The sequence below is a fragment of the Rhinopithecus bieti genome, unplaced genomic scaffold (genome assembly GCF_001698545.2).
Source record: "Rhinopithecus bieti isolate Rb0 unplaced genomic scaffold, ASM169854v2 scaffold_61117, whole genome shotgun sequence".
Classification (NCBI taxonomy): Eukaryota; Metazoa; Chordata; class Mammalia; order Primates; family Cercopithecidae; genus Rhinopithecus; species Rhinopithecus bieti.
The window spans coordinates 3,412,911-3,425,423 of record NW_016824934.1 but is presented as its reverse complement, the minus strand read 5'-3'; the positions used below and the strand labels follow the sequence as shown (position 1 = coordinate 3,425,423).

Here is a 12,513-nt window from a genome sequence, read left to right as displayed (position 1 = left end):
TTCCATGCTAGACCTGTACTGAGACTACTGTATAAGCACTCTGGGGAGGTGTCTGGACCTAGGTCTGGCTTTGGGACAGGACTTTGATCCCTGATTATCCAAGGATCTCATTTACATTTGCCTGAACCACTCCCCAAACGCCATGCACCCCAGAATTTCCACATTTTTTCCCAGTGAAAGGACTTGGGCATTCCTGATAGATGCATGCACAAAGAGGTGAAAGTGCAGTACCCCCACCCACCAGGCTTCAGTTTCTGACATTTGTGATGTCATCGCAAATGCCCACTACCACCAAAACTGGTACTATCGAGGCCAGCCAGCCAACTACCGTTTAGAAAGCAAACTCTTTATTATTAAACATTAACATATTTATCGACGTGTGAACGTTTTGGGACAAAATCATCTGCCCACTTATTGAGGGGCCATTGTTAGAAGGAATATTCCAAATGTTCTGCCCATATTGCATTTGGGGGAAGAAATTGCTTTGCTAAACCAAAGAAACACAAAATGTAAGAACTAGTGGGCAGAATCATCAGCCGAGAGCCCCCTCACCGTCACATCGCCCTTGTGAGGCACTCAGGAAAGCTACAGCAGCCACTTACATAACAACACCAACTTTCAATGCATTGGTTCACATATTTTAATTACATCTTAGTCCCTAAAGAAGCTGCAGCCAGCAAACAGACCCAGGCACGAAAAGTAAATGAATCTCAAAATGATTAGTCCAACAGGAATTGGACAGCCCCTTAAGGGGCTCTAGATGGTGAAGGACACGCTGTTTGCCCTGCCATTCTGCAGCACAAAAATCCAGGCAGGTCGAAGAGGGCGGACACCCTGGCGTGGCCACCAGCCCGGAGCCGCAGCTCACACAGCGGCCTCCAAGGCGTTTCGCAGGCAGTCCCGACAGTGGTTCTTAAAGCGGCCGCTCTCGCCAATAATTGGGAGTCAGCGTTCTTCCCGCTCCCATTCCCGCTCCTTCTCTCTCTCCAACAGCCCGCTAACGAAGCAGGTACTGTAGCCGGGTGTGTCGAAATAATTTTTCCCCTGCTCCCAAGTTTCTCGGTATATACGGTACAAAACTGCACAAAACCCGGCGCTAAGGCGCGCAGGAGGAGCTGACACTTCACACATTTGTCAAGATTACTATCAGGCCCCACCTTGGCGACTGGCACATTCCCGATAGGCATCGCAGTTGTAAAATACACAAGTTCCCTCGCCGGCTCTGGACCTGAGAGCGCCTGCAGAGGAGCTGTCTATAATTTTGCTTTTCGATGGTTCAGTCATTATTAGCATTATGATTGGTTTTCACAAAACGCACTGGAATCTTAGAGTCTTTTCCTTGTTCTGCTGCCTTCAAAAGACATGGAACCCCAGGACGGCTCCAAGGGCCCTGGGGATGCCGGCTGCACTCAGGGCTCCCTCACTTGTCTTGGGTGTGAGGGCGCGACGGTGACGCGAAAGGGGGGAGTGCGGCCAGGAGAGGGGAGCAGGACCCAATCCCCTACCCTGGCGATCCCACAATGAAGGGCCCGGGCGCCAAGCCAGGACACGCGCGATTCGTTCCCGTTTATCAAATCCTTATCGGTGCCCCGAGGTGGGAACCGCCGCTTTCGACCGGAGGATACACGGTTTCTGGCTCCAGTCCCGTAATGGAAGTTGGACCAAGAGCAAATCAACATCGGCAGTGAGCCCTCCCGGCCAGTCACCTCCCTTCCTTCGCAGGTCGGTCCTCCTCATCCTCGCACCTCTTCACTACTGCCCCGCCGCTGGTTTCCTGCGGCTCAGGCGGTTCAGCTAGCCGCGCGTTGGATTCCAGCTTCCCGCAGCATAGCCTCGCCAAGCCTCGGCCGAGCGCGGGGCTGGAAGCTCCAGGCCACTGGGGCCGCAGGGGTGGAGACAGGAGGAGAAAGGGGACAGGCGGCGAGCCGCACACATATGCAGAAGATGAGGCCCTACCTGCTTCTGCCCGGCCGCGCAGAGGGCTCGAACCCTGGCTCGGGTAGCGCCAGGCCCGGCTGGACTGGGAGCGGCCGGGAGAGGGCGAGAGGGCAGCAAGAGTTGGCCGAAGTTGCCTCTCACCCAGTGCCGAGAGGTTCGCGAGGCCAGGCGGGCAGATCGTGGCTGCCCTTCCCTGTCCTCTTAGGAGACAGACACCCAGACCTGCCAGGGACATCCAGTGTTGCCGTCCGCTCCCTACACACCGAACCACCTGCCCCCGCAGGGCAATCCAGGTCACTCACTACCTACTCTCCCCAGAGTTAAGGTGCGCCACGAGGGAAGTGGGTTCTCCAACCTTCGGTGGGGTGTGGAGCCGGGCAGTGGGGCGCTCTGAAGGGTCCTGGCTCTTCGGTGGGATCCTGTCCCTGAGCCGCTCTCCACCTCCCGCCCCCCTTGCCCATTTGGGCCACCGCGCGGGCGTAGGAGCGCATTTGGAAGGACCCCGGGAATCCAGAGAAAAATAGAGACGTGGATGCTGCCCCAACATGAGAGACCAGAGAAAGTCGAGGACATGCACCCACAAACATTTCCAAGCGCCAGTGGCCACGGTAATCTGGTGCGGGGTGGCTGGGAGATTTTCAAAGGCACCGCGGAAGCACCTCCGACCTCCAGGCCATCTCCCTCGGTCTCCTGGCCTCGCTGCGCGCGCGGATCCCCGACTCCTCCGAGCCACAGAAGTCTCCACTGCAAAGCTGCTGCTCCGCGCCCCCAAACCGGGCACATGCTCTCCCCCTCACAGCCCTCCAAACCGAGCCTCGAGTTCCGAACACCTCTCCGCACTCTTCTCCCAAACACTCTCGGTCGCGCCTGCCCAGCGCAGCCCGGCACTGGCCTCGGACCGGCCCCCGACCGGCCCCAATGCCCGCTTACCTTTTCTTCTCCTTGTCAGCTGTCATTGTCGCTGCGGCCCTTTGAGACGTTCAGACGCCGAGCACCTGGGCTTCCTGGCGGGTACGGAGCTGTGGCCCTCGTCCGCTCACGGCGGCCCGGGCGGGTGGTGAAGGTCCGAGGTGCGCGCAGGTCCCGAGCGCCCCGCGCAGTCAGGTGGAAGGTGGCGCGCTGCGGGCTAGGTGCGGGGGTGGGGGTGGAGAAAGGTGACGAGGAGGAACCTGCGAGCGGAGGCGGGGTCCGGGGAAGGAGTGGGTGGAGGCTGTCAGACCCGAAAAGAGGACGGCGAGAAGGGAACCCAAGTTCCTTTTTCCCTGGAAAAGGAGTTACTTTTCTGAGTTTTCAAGGAAAAAAAAAAAGTGGCTCGAATGCTGGGAGTCGGAAGGAGTCGGAGGCCGCGGCTGAGCTGACCATACAGTCTCAGGACACTGCCGAGGATTTGTACGCGCCGCCTCAGGTAGCGCTGGGCGGAGCGCGGCGGGCGCCCGGAGCTGTGTGGCGGGCGCTCGCGAGTGTAAGGCTCCCGCGGCCGCAGCCCACTTAAAAACTCCGGCGGCCGCTCGGAGGCAACTGGGCGGGCGCCGGAGGGCCGGGGGCGGGCACCGGCCGCGGGGGTGGGGCGGGCTACCGCCGGCCAGGCCCGCCCTGCGCCGCGCTCCGGGCAGCTCTCTGCGTCCCGGCCAATGGGGAGGCGCGGCCGCAGCCTCTGCCCTGACCCCGGCCCGCCCCCTGCCCCCGCGCTGCGCCCCGCCTCCTGCCTCCGCACTTCCAGGACTTGTTTATGAGGTCGTCTGGGCGGCGGGTAGTGGGGTGGGACTCCGCGTCAGGGAGATGCGGCCTGCACGGGACTGAGGGGCGGCCGGGAGCCGGGCTCCGGGATTGCTGCGGGGCGGTAGTTCCGCCACAGCGTCGTTGTCCTCCTACCGGCGCTGTGCCCTTGGAACGAGGGCAGGACCGCGGGCAGCGCCCGGCCGGCGGGGAGCCCCTCCACGCTGCTGCGCTCCCGCGTCCCTGGCCCCGTGACGTGGCCCTCGGGCCAGGTGGGGATGATTTCTCGGGCCCCAGCTGCTGCGTTTCGGGCGTGGGCGATGCGCTCTTTTCCGTGGGACGCAGCTGAATTGACTGTCTGGGAGAAACAGCGCAAGGAAATTGATCTAGGGCTGCGCCTGCCATTCCTTCCCCCTCCCAGTACAGTGGTTGCTTACGGGCTTGTGCCAGGCGGTTTGGTTTTGACGGGGATGCGGGCGAGGAGGCCCTTTGAGCCGCCCGACCTTCTGTCCCTGCTCTCGGCACCCCGCCGCTCCTGCGCGGGCCGGGGCGAGTTCAGAATTGGAGAAGTCAGTCTGGTTCCCCAGTGTGATCTTGGAGTGACAGGTTGGCCATGTGCCCTCAAGTCACTGCATCTCAGGCCTGCCCAGGATCGATTGAAGCCCTGGGGAACGCAAAGGCTACAGGTGTTGGAAATTCGTAGATTTAAGGGCTTACGCAGGCAACAGTTAGCGCTCAGGGATTTTCTAGCAGCACTTTTGGCGCTGCCTTCAATCTCCGGGCCCAGTGCTCCCCTCCGCCGCGCTGAGCTGTCTCCCACTCGCTACTGGCGATGGGGAAGGGACATCTGGGGAGAGGACAGGGGACGCCCTTAGGTTTTGAAGCCTGTGGAAGGACGCATGAGTTTCACAGGTGTAACTTGAAGGGAAAGCGAGGGCCAAAGAACTGGTCTATATCTCTCCCTTTAACCTCTTGCCACATTTTATGCTAGAACAATCTATGTAAACGATTTGAAGAGAAGGGTAGGTTTCAGTGGCCCGACAAAAATGAACGCATATTTTCCCCGTGTACACAGAAAGGGTTGGGGGAGATACTTTTCAGGAACCTGGAGAAGGCAAAGTGGGGACAGGGGAAAACGGACGAAGAATTGGGAAATACTTTTTTTTTTTTTTTTTTTGAGACTGTGTCTCACTCTGTCTCTCTGTCGCCCAGGCTGGAGTGCAGTAGCCGGATCTCCACTAACTGCAACCTCTGCCTCCCGCGATTCTTGTAGCTCAGCCTCCAGAGTAGCTGGAATTAAAGGCGCCCACCACCACCCCAGCTAATTTTGTATTTTAGTAGAAACGAGAGTTTTACCATGTTGGCCAGGCTAGTCTCAAACTCCTGACCTCAAGTGATCTGCTCGCCTTGGCCTCCCAAAGTATTGGGGTTACAGGCGTGAGTCACTGTGCTCGGCCGGGAAGTAGACGTATTTTGTCATTTTCTCAGATCTCGGGGCCATGGAGCACCTATACAGGTTGATAGACAACGAATTCAAAGATTGCAAATCGCTCTCTAGTGAACTATTTCATGGGGCTGGTGGGTTTCAGGAATAGGGTGATTTCGTACTGGGCTTCTCCAGCCAGCCATTTCTAGTGGACACATTTATGTATTTTAATGAATTCAAATTGGTAGACAGTTCTCCCTTAACCATAAGCTTATTTCCCTTACTTGGGACTAGGCTGCGGGAAAAGGGCACCTTGGTGGCTTCCAGGTGCCTACAGCAGTTCACCACAACAGCGTCTTCATCCTGGACTGTGCTTGACAGATTAAGGCAACACCTCCAACGCATAGAGAACATAGCTTTTTAGATCTTGTTTTTAAAAAGGAAAGGCAAGGAGGGGTCACTCAAGACCACATCAACCTAAGAAGACATGGACACTTGGGAACAACACACTCTGGGGCCTGTCAGAGGGTAAGGGGTGGGAGGAGGGAGAGCATCAGGAAGAATAGCTAATGGATGCTAGGCTTAATACCCGGGTGATGGGATGATCTGTGCAGCAGACCACCATGGCACACATTTACCTATGTAACAAACCTGCACACCCCTGAACTTAAAGGTTGGAAATTTCATCAACCATATTATATAGCTCCTTCCTCTTGGCTGTACCCTGTAAGTGAAAGTTCCCGAAGCTAAGACAAACAGCTGGCACTGAGTCTGGGATTTTTCTTTTTTTTTCTTTAGACAGTCTCACTCTGTTGCCCAGGCTAGATTACAGTGGCACAATCTCGGCTCGCTGTAACCTCCACCTCCCGGGTTCAAGCTATTCTCGTGCCTCAGCCTCCCAAGTAGCTAGGACTATAGATGTGCACCACCACACCCAGCTAATTTTTGTATTTTTAGTAGAGATGGAGTTTTGCCATGTTGGCCAGCCTGGTCTTGAACTCCTGGCCTCATGTGATCCACCCATCTCGGCTTCCCAAAGTGCTGGGATTATACGCGTGAGCCACTGTGCCTTGCCAAGTCTGGGATTTTGGCAGTGTCTGAGATTCACCAAAAACTATATAAATTCTCAAAAGCTCTTGCTTAGAGCAGAGCTGGGTGGCCTAAGATTTCTTCCAGGACTCAGCTCAATAACCTTTGCAGGAAGGAGCTGAGAGTGTAAACCAGATGCAGGCTGTGGCTAGGGTACATCCAATTTTACTTTTTAGAGCCTGTGGAGAACTAAAGGAGAAAAATTTTGAAAGGTAATACTGGGGAGGGAGTGGGGGATGGGGAGCTGGGTCCCCGGATTTAGAGGGGTGTCTTTAGATACACTGATGTTTTGGCCACAGAGGGCAGCAGAGGACACCAGTAAGCAAAGCTTCCAAGCTGCTTAAAATAGGAGCAAACTGCCCACCTCCCAGCAAATCTCCCTACCTGCCCCACAGCTCTGGATTGGGTGGTTTGGGAACAAAAGCTGTGGCACCAGTGAAACACCTATTTGTTTTGACAAGGGACAAATCTGGTTCTCTTGCTTCCTCTCTTCTTTGTAGGGTGTGCCCTCAGGAGGATGGAATAGAATAAAGTATGAACTTACAAACCTGGCAGAGAGCAAGCACCTGGGATGCAGTGGGCTGTTGGAAGAAAGATGGCCTCAGTAGTCCCATCGAAGTAACCGTATGTTCCAGGATGCGGTTGGAAATTAGGTTGGAATGAGTGGGATCTAACAGGAAGAGCTCTTGGAAGGATGGGCTTTCTCATTAGTACCTTACAACTTCCAATGCATTGTCACATGTTGGAGTTGGGACCAGGGTGAGGCAAGAGAGGCCTTGCAAGTACACTGGCCTCTGTCCTGCTACATGCGTTATCTCACGTAATACCCAACTGACCCTTGTCTGTCTATTTTGTTGGTTTGGGGGTAGAGAGAGCAGGGGAGGTAGGGAGCAGAGATGGGAGAGAGGACAAGCTGGCAGAGGTTCCTCCTCTATGAAAAGCCTTGCCTGAGTCACTCCTTCCCTCGCACTTGCATGTTACTCCATCCAAACGAAACCAGCCCCTTTTGTGACTTTACAAAATCTATCCTCACACTCCCTGTCACTGAACTCCAGGTCCAGAAAACTCTGCCCCCTGTGTTTGGCTTTAGGCCAATGTTGTGAGATATTCCACACAGACATGTGCTGTATCTTCTTTTAAATGTTGTGACTTCTGACTCCACAAATCTAGAATTTGTCATCTTTCAAAAAGAGTTCTGTGATTTTTTTTTTTTTTTTTTTTTTTTTTTTTTTTTTTTGAGGCAAGAGTCAAACTTTTTTTTCCACTTGAATTCCTAAGTAGTTACTGGTATGAAGGATGCAGTTTTAAAGAACCCCAGCTTCTCCATTCCTCACACCTGTATATTGATGACTTGGAGACTAACATCTTCCATTCCTAGGCTTAGGGATGAAGTTTTGCCTATGAAGGGGCTTGTGCATTTATAACTGTCATTCAACCAATGGTGAAGGAGTCATTGCATTGGTCCAGGGCCAATGTGCTCTGCTGCCTCCGGCCACAGCATAAGACATTAGTCTGTGGAAGAGAGCACTGGTGGTTTTCTTCCCTCCAAGACAACATAGTTCAGTTGGGTACACACTGCATTTCCAAGATTTTGAATACACACTTTTTAAGGCTTCCAAAATCAGGTATCTTTTGACATGGTAATTCCTTTTCCTCCCCCAATTTTTAAATTGGTAAATATATACAATTGATATGCTCTTAAAATTGTTTAATGTGAAAATCGAGAGCAAAATCTTATAGCCTAAACAATAGGAGTGGTAAGAATTTGGTGATGGTGAACAACCAGAAAATCTGGAGTCCCAGCCATGTCCACTGCTAGGACCCGGAGAAGCCTAGCCTGGACTGGCCCAGCTGCCGGGCTAATGAGTGTGACCTCTGAGGTGATAAAATAACACCCGTGTGGAAGGAATGGCCGATAAGAAGCACATGCCAGCCCCACCTTAGAAAAAGGCATGAGTAGAAATGAAGGTGCTATATCGCTAAAAATGATGACATTGGGCCCGAAGCATCCAATTTTCTCTGGCACCTGGCTAAGACAAGCATAGAGGACAGGGCCAGTGGGGGCATAGTCAGAGACATCCTCCCTATCCTGTGGCATTGCTTTGGCCTGTAGCAAAATGTTAAAATGGCCTCTTCCTACTTCAGTTTAAGCTGAGTTCCCAAGACAATCAATGCCAACTACTCCCACTTCCAAAATGTAGAACACAAGAAAGAGCTCCTTGAAAATGATTTTGCATGCCTTCTCCAGCCACTGTCCACCTCAAGGGAGTGCATGGATTGATACAGAAGAAGACTCGAAGTTGGAGTTCTAGGATTGAGTTGTCAACATTGTGATCAGTTTTCCTCCCCATACCATGGAGAAAGGACGTGCCTTGCTCCTGTCTCTTAAGTCCAGTGACTAGGGCTTACTTGAGACTACACACAGAGCTTGATATGTGTCCCTGGAGCTTGTGGAACACAGGAGACTGCCCACTGGTGAGCAGCTGGCTGAAGAGGCCTATTGTAGAGGATGTTTCCATTTGGAAGTCACTCCCTCTTGCCTATATCATGGCAAGGGAGTGTGTGGCAGGTTGAGTTTCCTGGAAGATGACTCTGAGGGGGAAGATTAGTGTGAGGAAGGTTTTTTAGAGAGTGCTCTTGGGATAGCACCCAGAGGAGGAAAAGAGAAGAAGCAGGATCATAGAGAGAAGTGAACCCCCACTGCCCAGATCTGAAGCTGGGATGGCCCTTCAGAGTTGTCCCAAGACAGAGCCAAGGGACCTTTCTACCCCTGCCATAGATCGATCATTGTTTCTGGCTGACCTTGGGGAAAGGCTGTGACCTTGAGCAACAGCATCTGGGGGAATGTGTCCTTCATTCCTAAGGGGAGATCTGGGCAGTGATCACAGGGTCCAGTATGGCACATGGCATGCGGGTACCAGATGTGGAACCTGCAAGAAGAATAACCACCTAGGATCAGACACAGTGGCTCACATCTGTAATCCCAGCACTTTGGGAGGCTGAGGCAGTCAGATAACTTGAGGTCAGGAGTTCGAGACCAGCCTGGCCAACATGGTGAAACCCTGTTTCTACTAAAAATACAAAAATTAGCCAGGTGTGGTGGCGGGTGCCTGTAATCCCAGCTACTCAGGAGGCAGGAGAATTGCTTGAACCTGGGAGGCAGAGGTTGCGGTGAGTTGAGTGAGTCAAGATCACGCCACTGCACTCTATCCGGGCAACAGAGACTCCACCTAAAAAAAAAAAAAGAAAAGAATAACCACCTAGAATTTAAAAAAAAAAATTTAGAGGTGAGGGTCTTGCTATGTTGCCCAGGCTAGAGTGCAGTGGTTATTCACAGGTGTGATCATGGCACGTTGTAGCCTTGAACTCCTGGGCTCAAGCACTTCTTCTGCTTCAGCCTCCCAAGTAGTCACTGTGCCCAGCAATTTTTAAGGGGACTCTGTCCACATGGGCTTCTTCAAAAAGACCTTGGCAGAAAAAGGTGGAGGTGCAACTAGAGATAGAGGCTGAAGGAGGACCATAAGTGACCAGCTGAAGGAGAGGCCCCTTTGGAGCCATGAGGACTGCAGTCCCAGGGGACCAGGAGGGTTACATGCAAGGTAACAAAGATACCAAAGAGGGAAGTACCAGCCATGGCCAGGGAAGATCAAAGAGATATTTCATCCATGCTAGAAACAAAGGAGGGAAGGAGGATGCAGGGAGGGAGAGAAGGAGGGAGAAAGGAAGGGAAGGATCAAGGGAAGGAAGGAAGGAAAAAAGGAAGGAAGGCAGACAGGGAGGCCTCTCCTACTCCTTGTTTTTTTCTCCCTCCTACCCTACAGGGGCCAAGATGAGGCTAGTAAGGGGATGGGGTAGAGGTGCTAGATGGGAAAATGTCTTGGCATCCTCAATGCCTAGCAGGGCACGTGGCATAAAATGGACACTCAATAAATAATATACTAACAATGAGGAAAACGTTTGCCCCTTTATGATTCCCAGTGACTTTGTAAGGCCCTTCTATATCTGCATCATTCTGGGGACTGAATGTGGGTCCTTCTGAAGTCATGGTGTTATAGAACAGAGATACAGGGGTGATGTCTAAAGCACACACTGACATGTCCCCAGATGCACCTGCACATACACACTTGTACATGCTCATATACCTCCCTGCTGCCAAGCTCAGAAATAGGGTTCTACACAAACCTCACTGTAAACTTTTCATTTCTCTTAAGTGCATACCTCTGTCTTTGCCCTTTGAAGAAAACCAGGGATGCAATGCTGAGAATGTGACTGTAAATACTTCAGATTTTAAACTCCGAGGATTTTCTCTTGGTTTCCTCAGAGGGTTGTAGTCTGTGGTGCATGAATCCTGGGGTTTCAAGGCCATCTGGCCCCTATGTGCTCAATGATCTACCCAGTGGAAGGAAGATGAGACACAGACATTTCAAAACCTTTAGGCAATGGGTCTTGGCATGCCCTATCTTCTTTGTTTTTGTTTTGAGACAGTTTCACTTTGTCTCCCAGGCTGGAGTGCAGTGGCGCAATCTCAGCTCACTGCAACCTCTGTCTCCTGAGTTCAAGTGATTCTTGTGCCTCAGCCTCTTGAGCAGCAGGGATTACAGGCATGCGCCACCATACCTGGCTAACTTTTTGTATTTTTAGTAGAGACAGGATTTCACAATGTTGGCCAGGCTGGTCTCGAAATCTTGGCCTCAAGTGATCCGCCCACCTCAGCCTCCAAAGTGCTGGGATTACAGATGTGAGCTGCCGCACCCAGCCAGCATGCCCTATCTTAATTGTTAATTTTATATGATAGCAGATTAGCTCTCCTAATTACTTCCATCTTAGGCTAGATTAAAATGTTAATTTTAATTTTAATTGGTAATTTTATATGATACCAGATTAGCTCTCCTAATTACTTCCATCTTAGGCTAGATTAAAATACATCCTGATCAGATAGTAATTTATGGTGAAGAGATGCCGTCTGGCCTAAAAACCTGTCAGGGGTAAATCTCTAAGTAGATGACCTCAAGGCAGAGAGCCCAGAGTGCACTGTGTATGAAAGAATTACAGAGTGAAGTTCATGTGCCCAAGGTTTTAAAGAATAATTGAGAGCCTAATTATAAGAGCACTGAAAAGAGCCATACACAATTCCAAGTTAGCTTTGCCTGTTAAGAGTAGAAAACTCATTTTATAAGTAATAAAATGATAGTGCTTACACAACGCAGCTTTCTAATTTCCTTTTCAAATTCCACTGTGCTTGAGGCACCATCCTCTTTGACTGCATGCATTCTGATCTTTGTTGAATAAATTTCGTCTATTAATTCTTCTATTTGTTGGCCTTTATTGACTGTCCAGTCCATATGCATGGCCGTGGTTGAAACTCAGCTGAGAAAGCTGAATGACACATGGCCCTACCCTCTAAAGCTCACTCTCTCCTGTTGGAGACAGACTTCTAAACAAAATACCACGCCTCCAAAGAGAAAACCCCATTTTTCTGGGAGCTCAGAATGGGAAATAACTCTGCCTGGGGATGGAGGTGGGAGGGAGGAGAACTTAGGGAAGGCTTCTAGAAAAGGTGACATTTTGGCTGCATCTTGAGGAGTGACCAGGAGTTTGCTAGTTACAACAGGGAAGGAAGAGCATTCTGGGTTGAGAATTAGGACAGTCTTCTCTTATAATCCACAAAGCAAATGTCAGGTCATACAGGAGCAACTGAAAAGACCTTTTGCAGAGATTTAGTTATTATTGCCCATGCTAGACTATCAGCTGCTACCGACTTTGTGCAGTACTTAGACCACCTAAGTTAGTGCCTGATAGGGCATTTTGAGGATGACAGTAATGCCTGTGCTGGAGGTGAATGGGATGTGACCCTCATCTTTTAGTCATGACATTCCAGCTCTCCTACCTTGGGTTTGTTCCCAATAATTAAGTGGCCATCACAGCAGTAGTGACACCAAAGCACGGTAGTGAGTGTTCTTCTGCAAACTCCAGGAGCATCTGTGGAACCAAGTGCAGATGCCTTTGACCTGTGCAGCAGTTGACTCAGGTTACCAGGCACCTTCTTCAAGTTCTTCCCAAGAAGATGTATCTTTCTTGTTCAGCCCAATTTTTATAAAACCTTAATGTTCTCTTAAAACTGAAATTTTGCACAGTAGCCATTAGCATCAGAGCAACATTCCCATGAGTTCTGGAATCTCCTAGAGTACTTTACTCTAAGCAAAGAGCCAATTATTGCAGCCCTGAAGTTGGAGGGGGACACTGATTAGTATCTATGGCCTGGAAGTAGAGATGGATGGCTGTGGAGGCCACAGCATCTTGAGGATGTTAAATGGGGTCAAAAGCAAATCAGACTCCTTATGGCC

At 51.4% G+C, this 12,513-nt stretch overlaps 2 protein-coding genes across 2 annotated transcripts in view; both read right to left on the bottom strand.

The window, feature by feature from the left end:
* The window catches only part of EPAS1 (endothelial PAS domain protein 1), a 90,510-nt gene extending 87,088 nt beyond the window's left edge, over positions 1-3,422 (bottom strand). Inside the window, exon 1 of the mRNA XM_017862716.1 lies at positions 2,869-3,422. Within this exon, the coding sequence (XP_017718205.1) occupies positions 2,869-2,894 (26 nt within the window). The 5' untranslated portion in view covers positions 2,895-3,422. The remainder of the gene's footprint in view (positions 1-2,868) is intronic.
* LOC108522498 (uncharacterized) lies at positions 331-2,862 on the bottom strand. The gene has a single exon (XM_017862717.1). The coding sequence runs from the start codon at positions 2,171-2,173 to the stop codon at positions 1,703-1,705; it is 471 nt and encodes a 156-aa protein (XP_017718206.1). The 5' UTR covers positions 2,174-2,862; the 3' UTR covers positions 331-1,702.
* Positions 3,423-12,513: the final 9,091 nt, after the last annotated feature.

Bases quoted from the DNA above. Each gene is read 5' to 3' on its own strand.
- LOC108522498 (XM_017862717.1), bottom strand. From the start codon at position 2,173: ATGTCCCTGGCAGGTCTGGGTGTCTGTCTCCTAAGAGGACAGGGAAGG.